Below are 19,018 nucleotides of genomic sequence, written 5' to 3' on the forward strand. Positions count from 1 at the left end.
CAACCTCCCTACCCCTGAAAAGAAAAGAAAAACAAAACAAAATCTCTCCATGGAAGCTGTGGTATTGTTGGAGTCTGTCAAAAGACCCTTACTCACAAAGACCACAGAGACTGCCATCGCTGCAAACCACAAGAGGATTTTTATTGATCCAACACGTTGGGGACACCCCTCTCAGCACACAGGCCAGAGGAGAGACCCAAAACAAACAAAGAACACACTTTTTATACCTTGTAAGGAGCAGATTTAGGCAACAGGGCTAGCTGGCTTATTTTCATTGGTGTAGCAAGTAACTCTTTCAGGCATTGGTTGGTTTGCATAGTGACTACCTTTGGCTTAGTGACTCACTCTTATGGTATATCTTTCAGCAAAGCAGCAGTACATTTTTAACTTATGGGTCAGCTATTAACGTCACAGTTATTAACGTCACAGGAAATCTTAGCAAGGTCAGGGCAGTTTGTGGGTTTTCTCAGAATTCAGTGTGGGGTTGAGTAGGGGAATTTCTCTGGGAACTGCTCATCTTGTTATGGTTATTTTTCTGAGAACAGTTCATTTTGTTTGGCAGCTGTAGATTTAGACATTTTGACTGCTATGTTTCTGAAAGTCCCTTCAGAGAGGAAGGGGCTAGGTGGTCTTGAACTTATTTTGGATTCTACAGTAAGTCATGGTGTATCACACCACTGTAATGGTTTGTATATGTAGACTCATATGTTTAAACAAGCCCAGAAGAGCCAGGGAGTGGAATGTGATGATTTGTATATGCTCTGCCCAGGGAGAAACACTATTAGAAGGTGTGGTCTTGTTAGAGTAGGTGTGTCACTGTGGATGTAGGCTTTAAGACCCTCATCCTAGCTGCCTGGAAGCTAGTATTCTGCTAGCAGCCTTCAGATAAAGATGCAGAACTCTCAGTTCCTCCTGTACCATGCCTACCTGGATGCTGCCATGTTCATGCCTTGATGATGATATACTAAACCTCTGAACCTGTAAGCCAGCCCCAATTAAATGTTGTCCTTATAAAAGTTGCCTTGGTCATGGTATCTGTTCACAGCAGTAAAACCTAACTAAGACAGAAGTTGGTAACAGGATCTAGGGTATTGGTGTGATAGGCCTGACCATGCTTTTGTTTGGAAGGATGTGGATTTGGGGACTTTGGATTTGGAAAACCATGGAATATTTTAAGTAAGGCTTAATGAGCCATCCTAGTAGAAATATGGAAGACTTTGTTGCTGAGAGTGGTTTGAACTGTGCAGATCTGGCTCAAGAGGTTTCAACGGAGAAGAACTTCAGTATGTGGCCTAGAGACTGTTTTTGTAGTATTTTGATGAAGAATGTGGCTGTTTTTTTTCCCTTGTCTGAAGAGTCTACCTAAGGCTAAAATGAAGAGACACAGATTAATTGCATTAACAAAGGAAGTCTCAAAAACCTTTCCTATCATAGACTTTATCCTCTGGTTAAGTCTCATGAAAAGTGTTTTGAATAAGCATAGCAAGCTTAGAAAGGAAAAATATAAAATATTTGGTTTGAGTATTAAAGGGGCACCAGGAAGTGAAATGGAGCTGAAGCCTGTGTTCAAGGATATTAAATTGAATTAAGGGAGTGGTGACCTTGGGATAAGATCCCACCCAGCTAAATTTAGGTCCAGGAATGGTGCCACACACCGATAATCCCAGGAGACAGAGCCATGCAGATCTATGAGTTCAAGGTCAATCTACAGAGCAAGTTCCAGGACAGCCAAGCTTAGGCAGTGAGGGAGTTAGAAAACAGAAAGTTAGTGATAGAATAAGTGCTACGGGATTGGGGGAGAAAGATGTTCAAACCCCAGCAAGCAGTAAAACCCTAAGATAACCATTTTATCCAAACAGTTTTACATGTAAATATTTATTGCAGTGAGTCATTGATCTAGGTCAAAGCCTCTGACTTCCTCTGCACTACCATCAGTATTGGATTCTCAGCAGGACTCCTCTTGGACATCCTGTTGTTTCCCTGTGTCATGGAGATCATGCAGCTTTGGATCTGCAGGATTTGCCCCTTCACATGCCCCAGCAGTGCATAGATGTGGTAGATGTTGAGGGGGGCCCAGTCAAAGCCCTGGGTCTGGACCTGGGTTGTAGCTGAATTGTTCAGACTTCCAGACCTTCCATTCTCACACCACCTGGGGCCAGCTCTCCAGCCCAGCCCAGGCCAGGTGCAGGCCCACTATCTAGAATGTTGCAACCTGTGAGGGGCAAGACTAGTTAGTTCTACACAGCCCTACAACATCAACATGGCCCCAGGCAGCAGTCCAGAGCAGGGACATCCTCATGGCCTTTGATAGTAACATGGGCCACAGACATTGACACAGACCCCTGCTGCTGTGGAACCATGGACCCACACATAGCCTTTGGCAGCAGTACAGACTAGGACTTCACCGTGGCCTCAGGTGGCAGCGCAGGCTGCTCACATCAGGCTGATCCTCTCCACCCTCCAGTCTCCAGCTCTGCCTCACTTCACAGTACACAGACTCTCTGCTTCTCTTTCTCCCCCATCTCTCACCACATACTTGCTCATCATAATGGTGCCTCTGGGAGTCTTCCCTGTGCCTTTCCTCTCTCCCTCTTTATTGAATTTTTGTCATATCCTTCATTGTCTTCCTTAATCCAGCTACTTATTTGTATCCTTTTTAACTTATTAATTTTTAAAAAATTATTCTTCTACTTTGCTTGTCCAGGGATCAATGGCTTGCAGACATAGGACTTGAGATTAAGCTCCAGAACCAATATAAAAAATCAGATATGATGGTGCACATTTTGTAATCCCAGTTCTAGAGAGGCTGAGACAGACAGTTCCCCTCAGCCAGCCAGCCTGCCTGCCCACTTGGAAAGGTCTAGACCAGTGAAACATCCTGTCTCAGACGGCACATACACACACACACACACACACACACACATACACATGCACACACACACATGCACACACAGACACGCACACACAGACACACACACACTAACAAATAAACATAATTTAAAATTTTTAAGGTTGTTTTTCTAATTTTCAAATTTCTTAACATGACATAGGAGTCAGATTCTAAACATTGTCAAGATAACTGCATTTCCCAAGCACAACAGAATGTTCCCATTTGAAAGAAGATTCCATCTTCAGGGATGAAAACTTAGATAACAAGCTGACTTCTCGTCTCTCTGTTGAAATCCAATGTGATTTTTAACAAAATGCCTAAGTTTGAAAGCTTATTTAGCTTTTGGATTTGGGCAGATCTGGTTCCAGACTTTGTAGGAAAACCAAATGTTCAAGCTCTGGGATTTTATCTGACCTTTGGGAACAGTCAAGAGAACCCCCTCTCAGTCAATGGCCTCTGTTGATCTATCATAGCAGGCTTTGGTTCTTCACAACTGTAAAGTTAGAATTCTGTTTTTTTTGTTTTGTTTTGTTTTGTTTTTTTGAGCCAGGGTTTCTCTGTGTAGCCCTGGCTGTCCTGGCACTCACTCTGTAGACCAGGCTGGCCTCGAACTCAGAAATCCACCTGCCTCTGCCTCCCAAGTGCTGGGATTAAAGGCGTGCGCCCCCAGTTAGAATTCAATTTTCATGCCACTCAAAAAAATTCACAGGGAAAGGATCTGTCCCCTAAGCTGTAGACCACTATCAAATGTTAAGCACGGAGCTAAGGAGGTGGCTCAGCAGTGAAGTGTCAGCACTGAAGCGCACTGGTTGCCTTTCTGGAGGACATGAGTTTGATTCCCAGCACCCACACAACAGCTCACGGATGTCCATAACTGCAGTTCCAGGGAATCTGAAATATTTTTCTGGCCTCTACAGGTACTGCACACATGTGGTACACAAGATAGACACATAGGTAAAATAAAAATAAAAACAAAATGCAAAGTATGTCATTTACAATATTTCCTTGAGGGCTGACTGAGACCCAGGATAGGTCTAGGATTTGCTATCCTCATGGCAGCCTGGAATCCACAGATGGACTGGGGAATGGCGTATCCAATCAAGTGGCATTGTTACATTGTTATCTTCCACAGCATTCCAAATACCACGTCCACATAGGATTACTGCAGTCCTCCCCCCAAAACTTGCTACCTCACATAGAAGGAACACATTGCTGAACACATTGCTTGATTATTTTATTTTTTTTTTTAAAGATTTATTTATTGTTATATGTAAGTACACTGTAGCTGTCCTCAGATACTCCAGAAGAGGGCGCCAGATCTCGTTACGGATGGTTGTGAGCCACCATGTGGTTGCTGGGATTTGAACTCTGGACCTTCGAAAGAGCAGTCGGGTACTCTTACCCACTGAGCCATCTCACCAGCCCGATTGTTTTAAAAAGAAGAAAGAAGAAACCCAGTTGGTTCCTTAACCAGATCCTAAAGTCACAAACCCAAAATACTGCTGACAGCCTTGATAGTTCTTTGAAGAATATGAAGATGAGCTTGCCATCGGTGCCATAGGCCTGAATCTGAAAACAAGGTTCGCTGATGAACCTGTGGAGTGAAATAGGCTTCATGCTTTGTGTCTTTCCAGTTGCCAAAAAGCTTGCAAGTGACTATGGCTTAAGATGTTTGTCGGTGGGAGATGCATTGCGTGGAACATTAAGCAATCACCCAGATTCAGAGCTGTCACTGATGCTAAACTGGCACCTTCACAAGGGGAAGACGGTGCCTGATGAACTGGCTATTCAAGCTTTAGATATCTCTCTGATGGAAAGTGTGTGCAACACAATAGGGTAAGTAGGTGGGTCTGGGAGGGAGGGGGGAAACTGTCAAGATACTTGGGGTTATTTAGAAAGGATTGGGGTGCCTGTGAAGGGGAGGAGCACGGTCTACTCAGAGTGAGCACGTATCTGGAAACGTTATCTTTTCCTGTCAAGATTTGTGACTTGAATCCATGACTGACTAGCCTGCAGCCCTCATTATTCTCTGTAGCAACTCCTGCACAGCCCACAGTCAAGGCCACCAGCTCCCCTAGCCCAGTAGTTCTGACTGTTCCATCGATGGAGGAGGACCCCTCCTTAGTTCTCAGACGGCGTGGTCCCAGGGACACGGTTCCTCATAGGCTCAGGTCCCTGTTCAGGGAGTAGTGCCCCTCCTACAATGCCATCTTTACACAGGAACGTTCATTCTCAGCTCCCCCTCCTCTTCTGTGCCCTTTTGCTTGTCCATTACAGCCATTGGTCATACCCCAGTGAACCCTGGTGCTCTGTGGTTCTGAGTCCCAGTCCTAGACTCCCCAGGCTCAGTCAAGACACTGTATAGTTAGGACCTTCTGACTCTTTGCTGGTTGGATTTGAGTCAAGTCACTGAACTGTCTCTCTCATTTCACAGGCCAGTGAGCATGAGTGACAACCTTTGGGAGAGGAAGGGAGAGGTCCTCACTGAGTCACTTTTCCTCTGGTGCTCAGTTTCCCACTATGAGGGCCACTTCATAGTTTATTTCATCTTAATGCCAGCACGAAGATTGCTTGTCCATCCGAGGTTTATGTCCCCAGTCCTGAGAGCCACTCAAGTGACCCTTCCCAGTGGATAAAAGTAACCGCTCTCTGTATAAAAGAAATGTCATTCTCTTGCAGACTCTTCTACAGTGGGGGGTAGCTGTTATTATCTCTGCTGAGAGACCTCTCTAAAGCCTGCACTTTGCTGGAGAGTGCTGGCGAGTGCACCCTGTTATTCAAGACTTACAAACCTTTACTAGTGGCCATCAGTCACATGGCCAGCTTGCTGCCTTGTCTATGAGGCCACTCCAAGAATTTCTGGGGGGTGGGGGGAACTATGTTTTGTTTGTTTTCAGTTTGATAGACAACCTTGCCATCTCAGACTACTGTATTGTGATTTTTACACCTTGTACTTACATGTGTGGTGTGCCCCTCAGACTCCCCATTCTCCTACAACAAAGCTATCTATTCCCAGAATCCTCATGACTGTTTACTAAGCAGCTAGTACATGACATACCCTGTCCTCATTGTTTCTCATGCCTGCTCCCTAACCTTTAAAACAACTCTAAGGGGTAGGTAGAATTTTCTCCTAGTTTACTAAAAACCAAGGCATAGAGCTTTTATACCAGGTTTCAAATCTAGGTCTGCCTACATTCATTCTGTTGTCTGTGATTATATTACTAACACCAAGGACTCACAGCTTACAGGGTATAACAGGTGTGACTCTCTGATGCTACCAACACTTAGTTGTGTGGCTCTGAGCATACAAATGCATATCTCTTCTGTCCACTTCCAAAGCTGTGCCCACGTGTACACTTCCCACCTTGATGTCTAGGGATGACTAAGGATTAAGATGTAAAGATAAAGAAGAAAAAGCACAAAAAAAAAAACAAAAAACAAAAAAACCCAAAAAACAGTGTCATAAGGGAAAGCCAAGGAGAACTCAAAGACAGAGATTTTTTTTTCTGAAAGACATAAGGGAATCATGAGAGAAAAGGACTGTGGAATTTTTGCTTTTCTGTTTGTTAGTGTGGTCATCGATGGCTACCCTGTCACCCCACACCAGATGGATCTCTTAGAGGCGAGGTCAATCATTCCCATGATCATCTTTGAGTTGCATGTGCCGTCCAAGGAGATTTTCAAAAGACTGCTCTTAGAGAAGAAGATTGAGCAAAGGTAGGCATTCACAAGGGAGCGATGTGGGAACGGGGTGAAGCTGACTGTCTATCTGTACAGGGGATGTTGGAGCTGTGGGAACAGGGTGAAGCTGACCGTCTGTACAGAGAATGTTTTACACCTTCAACAACTTTCGCTCCTTCCTGTTTTCTTCTTAGTATGTCATATCCAATGCACAACAGCTCACAGATCATAGCTTATAAGAATGCAAAGTACCGTAAAAACATCAATGAGATCAGGCAATTTTATCAAAAGCAGCATCAAAACTGGCATGTGATTGACGGCTTTCACAGTAAATGGTGGGTATGGAATGAAGTCCTCAAAGACATCCAACAGATGAATAAGTACATACAGACATACATGAAAAAAATAAAGGAAGGTAAGAAAACTCGTGTGTGTGTGTGTGTGTGTGTGTATGTGTGTGTGTGTATGTGCAGGTTCAAGCCTGCACATATGAGTATAAAGACCAGAGGACATCCTCACAGAGCAACCTCTGTTGTCTTTCCTTTTCTTTCTTACTTTTTTATTTTTTGACAGAGGCTTTTGACTTTGTCAAAGTTCCAGGCTGGCCTGGAACTTGCTCTGCTGACCAGGTTAGCCTCAAACTCACAAAGCTCTGCCTGCCTCTGCCTCCAAAATGATAGGAAAAATATTTTTTAATAAAACAAAGCATGAGGCTGGGCATGGTGGTGCACGCCTTTAATCCTAGCACTTGGGAGGCAGAGGCAGGCGAATTTCTGAGTTTGAGGCCAGCCTGGTCTACAGAGTGAGTTCCAGGACAGCCAGGGCTATATAGAGAAACCCTGTCTCGAAAAACCAAAACACCAACAAACAAGCAAACAAACAAACAAAGCATGAATTTAAAATTTAGATATTCCTTGTCCCTGCTTTCATAATTCATTAAATTTAAACTTTGCCTTGACAGTTAGTATTTTAAATATACAGTACTAACTGAATGTTGGTAGATCCCCAAAATTCATATCTAGAAACTAAACCTACATTTAAGCAATTCAAGAGTTTAGAAGGCCACAGGGCACTTCTGACACGATCAGGTCATACAGTCACCACATGTCCGAATGGGGTAGTGCCCTTTAGTATGAGAAGGCTTAAGAGAGCCCAGCTCACTTGTCCCTTCTATGTCAGGGACACAGCTGTCAGGGGACAAATCCAATCAGATACTGTCTTAGTCAGGGTTTCTATTCCTGCACAAACATCATGACCAAGAAGCAAGTTGGGGAGGAAAGGGTTTATTCGGCTTACACTTCCATGCTGCTGTTCATCACCAAAGGAAGTCAGGACTGGAACTCAGACAGGTCAGGGAGCAGGAGCTGATACAGAGGCCATGGAGGGATGTTCTTTACTGGCTTGCCTTCCCTGGCTTGCTCAGCCTGCTCTCTTATAGAACCAAGACTACCAGCCCAGGGATGGTCCCACCCACAAGAGGGGCCTTTCCCCCTTGATCACTAATTGAGAAAATGCCTTACAGTTGGATCTCATGGAGGCATTTCCTCAACTGAAGCTCCTTTCTCTGTGATAACTCCAGCTGTGTCAAGTTGACACAAAAATAGCCAGTACAATTGACCCCTTGTCAACTTGACACACAAACACATCACTAGTAAGCCTCAACCCTTATATTCTTATTCATCCCCAAGATCTAAATAACTTTAAAAGTCCCACAGTCTTTACATATTCTTAAAATTTCAATCTCTTTAAAATATCCATCTCTTTTAAAATCCAAAGTCTTTTTACAATTAAAAGTCTCTTAACTGTGGGCTCCACTAAAACAGTTTCTTCCTTCAAGAGGGAAAATATCAGGGCACAGTCACAATCAAAGCAAAAATCAATCTCCAACTGTCCAACGTCTGGGATCCAACTCACGATCTTCTGGGCTCCTCCAAGGGCTTGGGTCACTTCTCCAGCCATGCCCTTTGTAGCACACACGTCGTCCTCTGAGCTCCAGATGCCTGTACTCCACTGCTGCCGCTGCTCTTGGTGGTCATCTCGTGGTACTGGCATCTCCAAAACACTGCATGACCCCTTCAGTCCTGGGCCTTCAATTACAACTGGGGCTGCACCTTCACCAATGGCCTTCCATGGCCTCTCACAGTGCCAAGCCTCAGCTGCTCTGCGTGACCCCTTCAAAACCAGTACCACCTGGGTGACCCTTACACATTACCAAGTCCCACTGCAGAAGGAGTACAACCTTGCCTATCTCTGGAACACAGCCTCTTTGTGCTTTCAGAAAACACTTCCCAGAAGATGTCACCTCAACGATGCTGGTCTCTTCTTAATCACCGCTAATTTCTTAGCTCCAGCTAACCAGCATCAATAGTCCCAGTAATGCAAAGTTTTTGCTTTAGTAGTTCTGGTATCTTGTTAATCACAGCTGATTCTTCAGCCCCAGCTAACCAGAACTACAAAATCTTCACAATAAAAACAGCAATGGCCCTGAAGAGAGTCTTTAATTTTCCCTCTGAAATTTCATAAACCAGGCCTCCATCTTCTGCACTGTTCTCAGCATTATCTTCCAAGCTCCTACACAACATCTGACAGAGCTCTTAACAACGAATGGATCTTCAAGCCCAAAGTTCCAAAGTCCTTCCACAGTCCTCCCCAAAACATGGTCAGGTTGTCACAGGAATACCCCACTCTGCTGGTACCAATTTGTCTTAGTCAGGGTTTCTATTCCTGCACAAACATCATGACCAAGAAGCAAGTTGGGGAGGAAAGGGTTTATTCGGCTTACACTTCCATGCTGCTGTTCATCACCAAAGGAAGTCAGGACTGGAACTCAGACAGGTCAGGGAGCAGGAGCTGATACAGAGGCCATGGAGGGATGTTCTTTACTGGCTTGCCTCCCCTGGCTTGCTCAGCCTGCTCTCTTATAGAACCAAGACTACCAGCCCAGGGATGGTCCCACCCACAAGAGGGGCCTTTCCCCCTTGATCACTAATTGAGAAAATGCCTTACAGTTGGATCTCATGGAGGCATTTCCTCAACTGAAGCTCCTTTCTCTGTGATAACTCCAGCTGTGTCAAGTTGACACAAAAATAGCCAGTACAGATACTAAACCCAGTGACACTTGGATCTTGAACTTCCTCATCTCCACAAGTATCTTGCAACAAATTTCCATTGTAAGTCTGTTAGCTGGCCTGAGCTCTTTGCTGCACAGCCCAAACAGAGCAGGGTTTGTTGGTGTGTCTGTGTGCTGTAATCAGCCACAGCTGCCACTGGAGCTTATTTCTTTAGTTTTGCATTTCACTTCTTTGTTTCCGTGGACACACCGTTATGGCACTTTTCCTGGCTAGTGCCAGTAGACCTAACAAGCATATTCAAACAACTACGTACACTATATGCAAAAGACATGTGTGTGTGTGTATATATATATATATATATATATATATATATGTGCAAATGTATAGAGGAAAAAAAAGACTAAAAAGGGTACAAGCTTAAGAGTGAGTGCCTCTCACAGTGAGAAGTAGGCTAGAGGCTGCAGGCATGAAGAATAACTTTTGTCTGTTTGTTGGATAGTTTGTTTTAAAACAGGTTCTCACTATGTAGCTCAGGTTGGCTTAAAACTTGAAGGAATCCTTCTCCCTCAGCCTCTAGAACATGGGACTGTAGACCGCCACCACCACAGGCATTTATAGTAACATTATTTTTTACTCTATCATTTAGAATTTTAATGCATAGTGTTAATATAGTGGTGTCTCACTGAAATAATCCAAATGTTTAATTGTTGTGTTTCCTGTGAAAATATACAGTAATAGTTACTATGTTAATAACAGGGAAAGCCGCATGCATTGACAAATTATGCATCACGCCTGAGGAGCTGATTGCGCGCCTGGGAGAGTTTAAACAGTTCTGCCCTGTCAGCCTAGCAGAATCGAATGAACTAATTGATTGCTCCGTAACTAGCAGTTTGGAATTTGCAGCAGAGTTCAGGGGACACTACTATAAAATGAGTTCCCAGGAAAAGCTAAATGTAAGTCTGTTTCTCACGTAAAGATTCATTAAGGGAAGAAAACGGCTTGTCTTAAGCTTCATCAAATGAGAAAAACAGGCACCTTTGGGAATGCTCAGAGAATTGGAGGCTGTGACTCAGGGATCAGTGAGAAACTCAAAAGGTAGCCCTGAGACTACGCGACCTCCCCAGACACATTTAGAAGGCTTTGGTCAGTAGTGTGGTGGATCACGGGTAACCTATCAGGCAGAGAAAACGAACGGTTGGGTGTTACCACTAGAGGAGCTATGAAGCTCCACAAAGACTCACTGCAGAAAGATACCCAGGGGGTTCAGCGTCAACGGCTGAGGGAGTAAAGAGAAAGTCAGTAGGAATGAAGCGAGAGCTTGACTGTTGTCTTCCATGTTTAAAACAAAGAAAGAAAAAACAAGCAAACAAACAAAACACTAGAATTTCCCAGTTATCCCCAGCACCTGTGGGGATTGGTTCTAAAACATCCCGTCCAAGAGTGCCAAATTCTGTGGATGCACGCTTGTGTATAGAGGAGGGTAGCATTTACATGTAACTTAATTGCACACCCCTCCCACACCCATTAAACCACTTGTAGATGCCTTATAATTCCTAATACAGTGTGAATGCCATGTAAGAAGTGGCCACACTGTACTGTTCACGGGATGGAAGTAGGACATGCCATACATGTCCAGTAAAAGAACAGCCTTTTTCCTGAAGGTACCCAGTCAGAATCTAAGGCCTCAGAATCCACGGATATGGAGAACAGGTTACTTGTGCACATAGATTTAGAAGTCTGAGCATGTACTGATCCCAATATTTTAATGCCCGTGACTTGGTAATATATAATGGTTTGTAACTGAAGACAGTAATAAAACCAATCTGAATACTTTATTTTCCTCCAAAGAATGAGAATTTCAATTTCTTTACTGAGGGAGGAGAGGGGACACCGGGAGTGGGGAAATAAAGGGGTGGGAGAGACCCGAGTCCCGCCAGAGCTCCGGAGCAGGATGCAGGAGACTGCCATGGAAGACTGCCGCAGGACCCCACAGAACCGTCAGGAGACCAGTGGCATCTGGCTGCTGGACCCCGCTCTGGGGGGTGGGGAAGGTCCAGTCTCAGTTCTGTACCACAGACAGCTAGGTACCATGGAAGAGTTAGCTCTGGGGTCTCTGGGCCTCTTGGGGGCCCCAAGGGCAGCTCTATCAGCCCTGGGGCCAAAGGGAGAAGGGGCAAGGGGAGAAGGTGCTGGGTGGTTCCCAGGCAGGCAAGAGTCTTTGGAACCGCTGAGAGGCCTTCCCTAGGAAGTTAGACTTGGCTCTTTAGGGAAAGGCCTATTCCGTTGTTCTAAGACGGTGGGTCTCAATGAACAGAGATGGTCCATGGTTTTAGAGCTTTATTGTAGACAAGCAGAGAGAGAGAAGAGTAAAGAGGCAGAGAGCAGCTGTGGCCTCGTGGAGAGAGGGGAGAAGGGAGGGGGAGAGAAGGGGAGCAAGGGGGCAAGAGAAAAAGCAAGAGAAGCAAGAGAGGCAAGAGAGAGAGAGAAGGGGCCGAGCAGCCCCTTTTATAGTGGGCTGGGCCACCTTGCTGTTGGTAACTGTGGGGAGGAGCATACCTGGCTATTGCCAGGTAACTGTGGGGGTGGCGTCTGGACAGCCTATGTGACTGATGGCCACAGAATGATGGAGTTGAGGGCTTGTGGCGTCAGGCATTTGTGTTCTGTCCCTTGTAGAATTTTCTACTGGGTCTCTGGAGTAAGCCTCTCCCGACTAGAAAACAGACTGCCTTTCACCACGGTCCTGGGGTGGAGGGAGAGATGCTGATTTCTTCCTGCTTGTAGCATAATAACAGAACTTTCAAAGCAGAAGTCATGGCAAACACTCCGTGCCTTTGCCCGCTGCAGAACAACTACAGATACTGGGGAACCCCTCAAAGGGCAGAGATAGGCTGGCGGGTGGCTAAAGACCCCACCCCACCCCAGTCCTTGTTGTAGGATAGGAACTAAAAGCAGTATATTTTTGAGTAAGAAGAGACCTTTAATTGCTTGGGGTTCTTGTCCTGAGGAACTTCTTATGGGAGAAGTTACAAAAACTTCTCTTGGATGGTTTGAAAGGCTACTGGAACAGGAGTGGTGGCCCCCAGAGATGGCTTCATGGATGTGTTATTGCTGTTTTAAATGCTTTTTGCTACTGTGCCTCTTTTCTTAATAGAAATTTCTGAAGGACCCGGAACTGTATGTGCCTCCCTTGGCACCTCATCCACTCCCACCAGATGACTTGCTTCCCAAAAGGCTTACACTGTCAGAGCTGAAGGGTCGCTTTCCTAAGTGTGCTGAGCTCCAGGGCTACTGCCCAGTGACTTACCAGGATGGAAAACAAAGGTGGGTTCTCACACTTGTCGGACAGACCTACATCCCTGCTCAGAACCAGTGGACAACCGTCTTAAGGATTTATTTTTATTCTCATTTGTGTGTGTGTGCATGAATGCATGTGTGTGTGTGTCTGTGTGTGCATGTGTGTGTGTGTCTGTGTCTGTGTGTTTGTCTGTCTGTCTGTGTGCATGTGCGTGTGTGTGTGCGTGCATGCATGTGTGTGTGTCTGTGTCTGTGTGTGTGCGTGTGCTCACGAACGAATGTGTAAGCCAGAGGCTAAGCTGGATGTGGTCCCTCAGCCAGCAAGCCCCAGAGATCCACTTATCTCCATCTTGAACTGCACCTTTTAACTTTTCCATTTCATAATGGAAACCAGCTCTTCCCAATTCAAGCTAAACAACTGCAGAGCATTTTGGTTTAGGAAAGTCACTTTTTAAAAATAAATAGTTCTGATTTTCAAATATAGTTTCCAATTATTATTTTATACTACAATGGAACACTTCTCTTTGAGAACTTTCCTAGTTTACATCACGTAGGAAGAGAACTAATGTGCCATGTGCATGCAGGTGCCCAAAGAGGCCAGAAGAGGGCATCTGATCCCCTGGAACAGGCAGTTGTGAACCACCCACCATGGGTACTGGGAACTCCTGCCCCCTGCAAGATCAGCCCATGAGCTGAACCTCTGAGCCATCTCCCCAGCCCGGAAAGACTTACCACGCTCATTACTCACGGAAACATCCCTTTCTTCCTTGAACTGCACACATAGAAAAATGAAACATTTTTGACATGCAGTACACTTTTAGTCATGCAGTACTATGTATTAATTATATAATACAGATTAATTTCACAGTAGTTTCTGATTTTTAGATATGAAGCCCTAGTGCCTGGTAACATTCGATATGCTCTAGAGTATCGTAATTGCATATATATTTGTGAGAGTGAAGAAAAACTCCAGAAATTCATGAGGTGAGATGGTTCACTTAATTATAAATATGTTTATTGGGGGGTGGGGGGGAGAAAAAAATAAATATGTTTATTATCTTCCATGTCACATATACTGTGCTTAGAACTGTTGGATGGGAGAGGAGGGGAGGGGAGGGGAGGAAAGTCATACACACACACACAAACACACACATATAAATACACATACACACATTCACACATACACACACACATACACACACTCACACATACACACACACAGGTGAATAAGTACTGGAGCTCTAAGATGTATATGATACATTTTGAGGACCTGATAATAGAATATTCGGGGGGCTTGTCTTAGGGTTTTACTGCTGTGAGCAGACACAATGACCAAGGCAACTCTTATAAGGACAACATTTAATTGGCGCAAGCTTACAGATTCAGAGGTTCAGTCCATTATCATCAAGGCAGAGCATGACAGCATCCAGGCCAGCATGGTTCAGGAGGAGCTGAGGGTTCTACGTCTTCATCTGAAGGCTGCTAGGAGAAGACTGGCTTCCAGAAAGCTGGGACTAGGGTCTTAAGGCCCACACCCACACCTACTCCAACAAAACCACACCTACTCCAACAAGCCACACCTACTCCAACAAGCCACACCTACTCCAACAAGCCACACCTACTCCAACAAGCCACACCCACTCCAACAAGCCACACCTCCAAATAGTACCACTCCCTGGACTAAGCTTATACAAACCATCACAGGCCCTGAGAGTGAGGAAGCGCCTAGTACTCGGGCACGATTGGATTGTCTGAGTGGGGCCTGGGAATGGACTAGAATAAGAGGTAGAGGGCCAGATTCCAAGCTGATGGGCCTGCAATCAGCCCATCCCTGGGGACCTAGGAACTGGAAGGAGATCACCATGTCTGGATGTGATATAGTGGCAGGGCTGAAGGAGGTGATCAGGGTAAAGTGCAAAAGGCCAAGTAAAAGCACCAAATAGCATTTAGACTCGATCCCAAGAGTTATAAAAGTAGACAGCCTGCTTCTAAGTTAGGTCAGTGTTAGAACCCATTTTGCTTACCTCCATGGGGTATTAAGAATGGGCTGGAGGCAGAGATAATGTTTAGAGGGTAATAGAGTAATTAATGGAATATGAGCTAACATCCCAAGAACCTCCCCTCTGCCACCACTCACTGCTCCTACCACCACCACACATGGTCAGAAGACAACCACAGAGGTGAAGAAGGACCTGAGGGAGGAGAGAGAATCTTCTGGGAAGCCTTGGGGAGTGAAGCCAGATTAGGGCTGACACTCACTTGAGACTGAGTTTATAGCCCAATACAGGGGATGGGGCAGGGCGTCTTGGCAAGTGCTGCTGAGTGGAACTGAGGGAGCCTGGAGGAGCAATGAGCCTCCCAGACCTACCCAGAGAAGACAGCCGCAGCAGCCAGGGGGGAGGCTTACTAAGGAAAGTGAGTCAGACCAGAAACAACAGAATTGGTGCGCACTGCCCCCAACCTCACATCCAGCTTTTCCCCCCCGAGAAGCCGAAACCAAATCTCTTTAAACTTTGTGATCTTAAACACTCACATCTGGTTCCAAAAGAAAAAGAAAATACTGTGTAAAAATAGCCTGAGCCTGAGATTGTCATTTCTAGAGGGGCTCAGGGTTGAAGAAACTTAATTGTAAAAAATAAAATAAAAATGAGAGATGTTAGTTGCTGGAAGAGATGATGATTGGAGGTGAGAAGGTAAATTTACTATCAATGTTGGTTTTCTTTGTTGTATTCTTGTTTGGTTGGTTTTGGTTTTGGTTTGCAATGGACTTGGATAGGTGGTTGGTTGGTTGGTTGGTTGGTTGGGGTTGGTTGGGGTTGGTTTGCTGATGAGACCTGGTCTCATTCCATAGCTCAGGATGGCCTGGAATATACTCTGTAGCACAGGTTAGCCTGGTTTTACCTACTGAGATCTGAGTTAACAGGTCAACACATTCAACTGTTGTTCTTTTCTTTTAATGTGGGAATTGTGGGAAGGTTGAAATGCAGTTGCATGAGAAGGATCTAATAAAGACTTGAGAGGTGGGAAGAGAGAAACAGAGCTACAGTAAGGAACCCACAGGAGAGTACAACTCAGATTCAGAGGTTGGGTGGAGCCTGCTCTTAGACAGGAGGTACCAGCTGGGAAGAGGACCCTGAGCCTGGCTCTGCAGATGCTGGAGGAAGCTCCATCCTGGTATCCTCTACCCTGAGCACATGTGTCTTTGGGATGAGGATGCTGCTTAGATAATTCAAATTTTATGACAAATGAAAAAGGTTTTATATAGTTGCTGTGAAAGTTACAACATCTGAAATAGGTGATCAAGGTTGGGGTCCCAGACCTAAACATGGTGGCTCACTCCCAGGATTCAGGATAGAAGTAGAATTAGGCATTCAAAGGTGCTCTAAGCTACAGAGTGGGCTACATGAGACCTTGTGTGAAATCGAAAAGCAAAAGAAGCTTCTAGAAGCCCTAGTCTTCCCTCTTGTATAATTTTCTCCAGTAGATAAAACAAGCAGTGAGCTTTGTCTCATACTGATGTCTGTGTGCACAGGGTGAGTGTTGTGTGAGCATGGGTCTGATGAGCTTTGTATTCTTAGGTCACCAATGCAATACTGGAACCAGAAGCTTCCACGCAAACTTCCCCCGTTAAAGGAATCCATCCACCTCACCAGTCTGCCTTTGCCTGGGTATCTGGAACAGGTTCTGTTGTTGGCATTCTATGATACATGTTATTATAAGAGCTCAGAGGTGTCTTCTAACAGTTACTTCCTCTTTTGATATAGTGAGGTTCCAGGCAAAGTTTCCTGATTTTAAGGATTTATTTTATTTTATTTTACTTATATGAGTACACTATAGCTGTCTTCAGACACACCAGAAGAGGGCATCAGATCCCATTACAGATGGTTGTGAGCCACCATGTGGTTTCTGGGAATTGAACTCAGGACCCCTGGAAGAGCAGTCAGTGCTCTTAACCGCTGAGCCATCTCTCCAGCCCAGTTTTCTGATTTTAAGTTGTAAACCACTCTTCATTTATGGGTGGCTGTTAACATAAAATCTGTGAACTTCTAAATGTAATGCCTGGAGCTGCACCACAGTGAAGGAGAATGAATGGGTCCTCTTAAAACTGTTTACATGTAAACTGGATGTGTAATTTAGTTTCTTTTCTTTTTCCTTTTTTAATTTTTAGTGTTGTTGGATTGTGTTTGTTTGGGTTTGGGGTTTTTTGTTTTTTGTTTTTTAATGATTTGAAATGTTATATTGGCCCTCCAAAGGTTAAATTTCTCTGCAAAAGAGTCACAGTACCATGGTAGGTGAGATAGTAAACCCACTATGTATCCCAAATCCACATTAAACTGTCTGTCCAGATCACAGTTTATTCATCCAGATATAACTATTTTTTTTTCAAGACTTGTTTTTCTTTTTTCTTTTCTTTTTTTTTTTTAAGATGTATTTATTTATTATATGTAAATACACTGTAGCTGTCTTCAGACACTCCAGAAGAGGGCGCCAGATCTCGTTACAGATGGTTGTGAGCCACCATGTGGTTGCTGGGATTTGAACTCTGGACCTTCGGAAGAGCAGTCGGGTGCTCTTACCCACTGAGCCATCTCACCAGCCCCGATATAATTATTTTTAAAGATAGTAAAATTTGTCACTAGTCAAATAGTATTTCAAAGTTATTTAATCTTTAAGTTATTACTTCCACGTGTATGTGTATCCCCTCCATGTGCATGTGTACACACTAGGTGTGCACAAGAGGGGGATGTATGTGTGGAGGTCAGACGACAATTTTGCAGAATTGGTTCTCTCCCTCTAATTTTATGTGGGTTTCTAGGATCAAACCTTTACCCACTGGACCATCTCACTAGCCTTCTGAAGTTATTGTTATTAATTTTTTTCTGCAAAATAAATGTCAAAAACTCAGTTTTACAGCTTTGTCACTTCTTAAGCACTTTATTTTTGTCAATTTCCCTAGAAAGTTAGTCTCCAGTGACACATACCTGAGTGAGCTACATAGCAAGAATGCCTCAGAAATATCTGAAAGAAAACCAGAAAGGAGAGCTGGAGACAAAGCTAGCATCCCATGGCTCTCGATGAACCTGCCAAGGAAGATCACCCAGGGAGGAGTGTTCTCTAAGGCCCTGCTTTATTAGAAGGCCTCTTTTACCTTCACAGCTCTAGGAACTTGGTCACAGTGACACTGGTCTCTGGAATTCCCTGTCATGTGGCCAAGAACACAGAGTAGGAGGCAGGCCACCAGTGCCACCCACACAAGCAGACATGAGCCAAGGCAACCCCATCTTTCTTTGTTAACTTCAAGGCATGCGACCCCCTCCAGCCCGCATTACATCTGGTTATATTTCATTTCCTCATCAAATGTAGTGTGTTTCTTTCCTGTCGACTAGATGGTTGTCTAATCATCCCCATCCCAGGAAGGCTATTTGATAAAAAGAAAAAGACTTTTATCTGTCTGCATTAAGAACAAACTTGAATTCAGATATACACTGATTTAAATTGTCTCTTACCTGCAGGGGACAGCAACTTCCCTGATCAAGGCAATGAATGCGGCAGGGAACCTGAAACCCAAGCTCCCCTTCCTAAGTGTGAGGAGGTCCGTGCTCCTTTACATAGCATTTCATCTCAAAGGTATGCCTTTCTGAAATGATGCCCCATTCAGAAAAGCTTAGCACTTGTTGTACCGTACGTGGTAGACAGGGTTGTTAAACGAGGTTGATTGTCTGCTTGCATGGGAGGGGGCAAATGAAATACAGGGTAAATATCTATAGGAAAATATCAAAACTGAAATCCCGAGTTTTGAAATCAAGGACGATGCACTGGACCCAGTGGTGCAGGTCTGTAAAAGCCAGCAGGAGGCTGAGGAGGATTACCAAGATCAAAGCCTGCCCCAGGCTATGGAGTCAGCTCTAGCGCAGGCCAGTAACTTACTAAGGCCCTCTCTCAAAAACAAAACTTAGAGTCAGCACTCAAAAATCCACGCCATAGAGAAAAGCGAGTCCAGAAAATGACCTAAGCTAGACAGCCCTCTAACTTATGTGGGATGGGACCATCTCCCCCTTGGCTGGGTGTGCTCTAGTTACAC

General features: G+C 44.7%; 1 protein-coding gene across 2 annotated transcripts in view; it reads left to right on the forward strand.

Moving 5' to 3' along the window:
- Positions 1-19,018, forward strand: part of Ak9 (adenylate kinase 9) — a 134,376-nt gene that overhangs the window by 114,821 nt on the left and 537 nt on the right. The window contains exons 32-39 of one of the 2 annotated variants that reach the window (XR_015048412.1): positions 4,525-4,726; positions 6,461-6,607; positions 6,766-6,986; positions 10,399-10,595; positions 12,794-12,963; positions 13,822-13,920; positions 16,515-16,604; positions 18,450-18,564. Coding sequence is in view for 1 of the 2 variants with exons in the window: in XM_021174851.3 (XP_021030510.1) it covers positions 4,525-4,726; positions 6,461-6,607; positions 6,766-6,986; positions 10,399-10,595; positions 12,794-12,963; positions 13,822-13,920; positions 16,515-16,617; positions 18,450-18,564 (1,254 nt within the window). In the remaining variant the exon portion in view is untranslated. Of the gene's footprint in view, positions 1-4,524; positions 4,727-6,460; positions 6,608-6,765; positions 6,987-10,398; positions 10,596-12,793; positions 12,964-13,821; positions 13,921-16,514; positions 16,618-18,449; positions 18,565-19,018 lie in introns of both variants that reach the window. The other variant, XM_021174851.3, reaches the window with a different exon arrangement.

Source organism: Mus caroli, unplaced genomic scaffold (assembly GCF_978045245.1).
Source record: "Mus caroli unplaced genomic scaffold, Mus_caroli_1 scaffold_9, whole genome shotgun sequence".
NCBI lineage: Eukaryota > Metazoa > Chordata > Mammalia > Rodentia > Muridae > Mus > Mus caroli.